This window comes from Mus pahari, chromosome 23 (genome assembly GCF_900095145.1).
Source record: "Mus pahari chromosome 23, PAHARI_EIJ_v1.1, whole genome shotgun sequence".
Classification (NCBI taxonomy): domain Eukaryota; kingdom Metazoa; phylum Chordata; class Mammalia; order Rodentia; family Muridae; genus Mus; species Mus pahari.
The window spans coordinates 25,414,562-25,419,937 of NC_034612.1; the positions used below are offsets into that span (position 1 = coordinate 25,414,562).

Below are 5,376 nucleotides of genomic sequence, written 5' to 3' on the forward strand. Positions count from 1 at the left end.
GAACTCACTCTGTAGACCAGGCTGGCCTCGAACTCAGAAATCCACCTGCCTCTGCCTCCCAAGTGCTGGGATTAAAGGCGTGCGCCACCACGCCCGGCCTTTTGGGTGTTTTGAAACAGTTTCTCTTTGTAGTCCTGGCTGTCTTAGAACTCACTATGTAGACCAGGTTGGCCTCAAATTCAGAAATCTGCCTTTCTCTGCCTCCTGAGTTCAGGGATTAAAGGTATATACATGACCACTGCCTATCTGGGAATTTTTTCTATATGATATTGATATGCTTGTGTATATGTATGGGTGCATGCATGTAGAAATCAAAGGACACCTTGTAGGATTGGTTCTCTCCCCTGTGTTGGTCCTGGGGATTAAACTCGGGTCTGCAGGGCTAGACCCTGCAACCTTTACCTGCTGGGCCATTTCTCTGACCTCTAGTGGATTTTTAGAATGATTTGAAGTTGATTGATTATTTATTTAGAGTCTGGTTCTTAAAAAATAGCCTAGAAGTTGCTGGCCTAGAGTGCAGGGATCTTCCTGTCTCTGCCTCCCAAATGCTGGGATTGATGGTGTGCACTACCTTGTCCTGAAATATTAGTTTGCTTAAGGCTTAAGCTGTGTAGCTGTTGAACTGTAGAGAATAAATACAGAAGTTCTCAACTTATGATAGGGTTGTGTTTGATATATCCATCAAAAAATTTTAAAGTACTGTATGTAAAGAAATACATGTAATACACCTACCTTCCAGATGTGTGGCTTAGCCCTATAGTTCTACTTATTGTGTAGAGTGCCAGCTGTTTGTGCTAGTGGAGGTATGGCTGCCTAGCATTGTGAAAGTGCAAAATCCAGCCCCAGAAAAAGTGCGGAAATACATTATCATTATTAATATAAAACAAGAGTTGGGGACCAGGCTGGTGAGATGGCTCGGTGGGTAAGAGCACCCGACTGCTCTTCTGAAGGTCCGGAGTTCAAATCCCAGCAGTCACACGGCGGCTCACAACCATCCATAACGAGATCTGGCGCCCTCTTCTGGAGTGTCTGAAGACAGCTACAGTGTACTTACATATAATAAATAAATAAATCTTAAAAAAAAAAAGAGTTGGGGACCATGTGAGACTAAACATACACATACGATATTACTATCCATTGATTTAAAACATTTGAATTAAACATTTAAAACATTGTTTTGTTTTGTTTTTTAGCAAACATACTTTCTCCAGGTTTGCAATTTCTTTTTTTTTTTTTTTTAATATAACTATATTATGTAATGGTCTTAATAAATTATAAATATGTGTAAATCTGGGAATAGTTGTTTAGAGATTTCTTAAATTTTATTAATTAAAATTGAACAGTTTAGTAATTATAACTGTTTTCTGTGTTTAATAGGCAGCAGCATCTATATATTGTTGGTCTGGGCATGGAGTCTATTTACGTTTTCTCAACAAGGAGTTGGTTGTTTAATGTATTGACTTAACATTTGCATTTCTCTTAGGTAAGAAGGCAAACCTAGGCAAGAATGCAAGTGTGAATGCGCACCATGGATCAGCACTAGAAGCTGTGGAGACCACTGTGCCCAAGCAAGGACAGAACCTATGGTAACAACACCTGGGGGCTTGCTTGCTCATTTTTATTCCTTTCCAATGTTAAGGAAGAAATATTCAACACAATAATATTAAAGATGTTTTGTGTTGCTCATTTTTGCATATCAAAGCTTACCGTTGGGCAAGGGGTGTGGCTCCGTTGGTAGAGTGCTTGTCTACCATGAGTAGACCTCTTGAGTTGCATCTGCAGCAGCTCTTAAGCTGTTTGTGGTAGTGCATTCCTGTAATTCCATCACTCAAGGGATGGAAGCAGGACACACCAAATTCAGGACCAACCTGGGCCACATAATACCTTATCTCAAAGGAAAGAAAACCAAAAACCTCAAAGTTTGGGATTTGATTTCCCCTGCTTGTTCTACTTTGGTTTCTGTTGTTGTGATAAACACTGTGGCCTAAAACATTTGGAGAGAAAAGAGGTTATTTTAGCTTATAGGTTACAGTCCATCCTCCAGAGGAGCCGGGTGGAGAGGGAGGAGTTCATGGCAGGAGTCACAGAAGGCTGGTCTTTACTGACTTGCTCCTGGCTCACTTTTCGCTGTCTTTCTTTCCATCTGCATAGGGATGGTACTGCCCACAGTATGAAAGCAATCAAGAAATGCCCAGCAGGCCTGTCTGATGGAAGTCATTCCTCAGATTGAGAGTACCTCTTAGTAATAGTTGTATCCAATTGACAACCTAGATTAGCCATCATACCTCTTTATAATTTTGTATATTATAATTGGATTTATCCCCAATTCTAGAGACACAAAGTCCTCCACTCTAGCTCAGGTGAGCCTGGAACTCACTATGTAGCCCAGGTTGACTTTGAGCTCACTCTAATCTTCCTGCTTTAGCTTCCCAAGGTACTAGGATTCCAGGCATGCACCACACGTCAATACAGCTTATGTAGCATTGCCTAATGCTTCTCAATACATTTTGGGAATATGAAGTATTTTGAATTTGGTGATTATACTTTGCAAAGTATGTAAGATTAAGATACATAACTAATATACAAAATTAAGATACATAAATTTACTAAGTAAATTTTATCCATTGGAAAAAAATTAAAAATACCTTTTGGTCTCCAAGTATGTACAATTCTGCTTTTAGGCAGAACTAGATTCACTACTTTTTTTTTTTTTTTTTCCTCGTTTTTTTTGAGACTACTTTTGATTATATAATGTTTGATGCAGTCAGCTGTTTTCGATTGAGGTATATTTTTTGAAGTCATATGGACAGATGTTCTATTGCCTCTATGTCTGAGCCAGGTGGTTGGCACATGTACCCTGTTAGTCCCATAAAAGAGGCTGAGGCAGGTGCATCTGAGTTCAAGACTATCCTAGTCTACAGATCAAATTCCAGGACAGCCAGGGTTACACAGAGAGAAACCTTGTCTCAGAAAAAACAAGTGTCACTGTATTGTAGCACTTCCCATAACCTATTAGATGTTCTAATAGTAGACATTAGATTGGATACAGTTTGGAGGGCTGGGGACATGGCTCAGTGGTTAAGAGCACTGGCCGCTTGCTCTTCCAGAGGTCCTGAGTTCAATTCCAAGGAACCACATGGTGTCTCCCAACCATCTGTAATAGGATCTGATGCCCTCTTCTGGTTCGAAAACAGATATAGTGTACTCATAAATGAAATAAATAAATCTTTTTTTAAGAAAACAGTTTGGAATTCTGCATTTCTTACTCATTGTCAACCTGAGACTCCATACACTGTTGGGTTTTCATTGTTCTTCCAACTTGTAAGGTTTGTTTTGCTTCTACAGGTTCCTGTGTGATAGTCAAAAGGAACTGGATGAGTTGCTAAATTGCCTTCATCCTCAGGGAATAAGGGAAAGTCAGCTTAAAGAGAGACTGGAGAAAAGGTAAGTGTTTCTTCTTGTTGCTCAAGTCTTCTCAGTGTTAGTGTCAATATGTGAGTGTGTGCTTTTGAAATAAGGTCTCTGTGTAGATCAATCTGACCTCAAACTCAAGAGATCTTCCTGCCTCTGTCTCCCTGGTGCTGTGATTAAAGGGTACACCATGATACTCAGCAGCAATATGTTTTTTTGTTTGGGCTTATTTGCATGCTTGTGTGTGTGTTTTGTCTTTGTTTTGTTTGTTTGTTTGTTTGTTTTGCTTATTTGTTTGTTTTTTCGAGACAGGGTTTCTCTGTATAGCCCTGGCTGTCCTGGAACTCACTTTGTAGACCAGGTTGGCCTTGAACTCAGTAATCCGCCTGACTCTGCCTCCCAAGTGCTGGGACTAAAGGCATGCAGCACCACCACCCAGCTGTATTTTGTTTTTTAATTAGTTGCTTAGCAATCAAAACCTCAGTCCTCTGGCAGAGCATACAGTGCTCTTAACAGCTGAGCCATCTCTCCAGCCTCAGCCTGCATGCTTATCTGAAACAGGGTCTTCTGTAACCCCACAGGTCTCAAGGAGCTCTTGACTAGAGCTGTGTATAATCACATCTGACCTTCTGTTGAAAATCTATTAAAATAAAGTTACAAAGATAAGTCTGTAACCTTTGATGTTTACATAAATTGTCATCTTTTTGAGCATCATGTTTACTTGGAAAAAACACATTTTGCAGATATATGGTCCAGGGTAACACACTTGCTCTTTGCCTAGTGTGTTCTCTGCACCAAGCTATGAGCCATTGTAGTTAAGCAGTATTGCAAAAATGCATTCCTACCTGAGTTAGTGTTCAAAACTGATCAGTCGTTCGTTATTCATGATAGACCAAAGGTAGAAGTACCATAAATGTCTACCGTTGATCAGTAGAAAGACAGAAGGTGATGTGTCCAAACAGCATATTATCCACTTACAAAAGGCGTGAAAGCTGGAGAGATGGTTGCACAAAACACATGCAGATTTTTTTAAAAAGCCCATAAACATTAAAAAAAAAATAGTGAAGCACTGGTTTGTGCTGCCACATGGCTAAGTATCAAAACATTGTGTTAAGCAAAAGAAGCCAGACATGAAAGGCTACATGTTGTATGATTCTGCTTATGTGAAGCGTCAACATTCGGTATTGGGTAACATGGAAACAGAGTCAGATATTGACTGCTGGAGGATGTATAGAGTACTTGTAAAAGTTTCTTTAGAGGTCTGGAGAGATAGCTCAGTGGTTAAGAGTATTACTGACTGCTCTTCCAAAAATCCTGAGTTCAATTCTCAGCAACCACATGGGGGCTCACAGCCATCTTTAATGGGATCTGCTGCCCTATTCTGGTGTGTCTGAAGACAGCTCCAGTGTACTCATATACATAAAATCAATAAGTAGTTCTAAAACTGAAAAGTTTCTATAATTTCCCTTTTCCCTATCTCAACTCCTGCAGATACCAAGAAATTACTCATTCTATTTATCTGGCTCGGAAGCCAAATTTGGGTCTAAAATCTTGTGACGGCAACCAGGAGCTCTTAAACTTCCTGAGGAGTGATCTTATTGAAGTGGCGACGAGGCTGCAGAAAGGAGGACTTGGCTACATGGAGGGAACATCCGAGTTTGAGGCCCGGGTAAGAGTGCAAGAAAATCCCCTGGAAAAGCTGTCACTCTCAGAAACTCAGCCTGGAGTCATTTCTAAAGCTGGTGTCTTACTACTAAATGGTGTCTTGTCTACTAAAATGATCGAGTTTTGGTTTAGGTTTGTTTTGCATAAAACATGTGGATCCAAAAGATCATGTATGTAATGTTTTCTTTGTCATCTCTTTTGTTTGCTAAGTATCAGTAAATGGGCCAAATCTAATTCTTTCTCTTGCTGACATTGGGTTGTTTTTCTTTCTGGCTTGATTTTTTTTTTTTTTTTTTTTTT

General features: G+C 39.8%; 1 protein-coding gene across 1 annotated transcript in view; it reads left to right on the top strand.

The window, feature by feature from the left end:
• Positions 1-5,376, top strand: part of Baz1b (bromodomain adjacent to zinc finger domain 1B) — a 56,353-nt gene that overhangs the window by 35,529 nt on the left and 15,448 nt on the right. Inside the window, exons 10-12 of the mRNA XM_021222545.2 lie at positions 1,484-1,586; positions 3,346-3,444; positions 4,903-5,080. Coding sequence (XP_021078204.1) covers positions 1,484-1,586; positions 3,346-3,444; positions 4,903-5,080 — 380 coding nt within the window. The remainder of the gene's footprint in view (positions 1-1,483; positions 1,587-3,345; positions 3,445-4,902; positions 5,081-5,376) is intronic.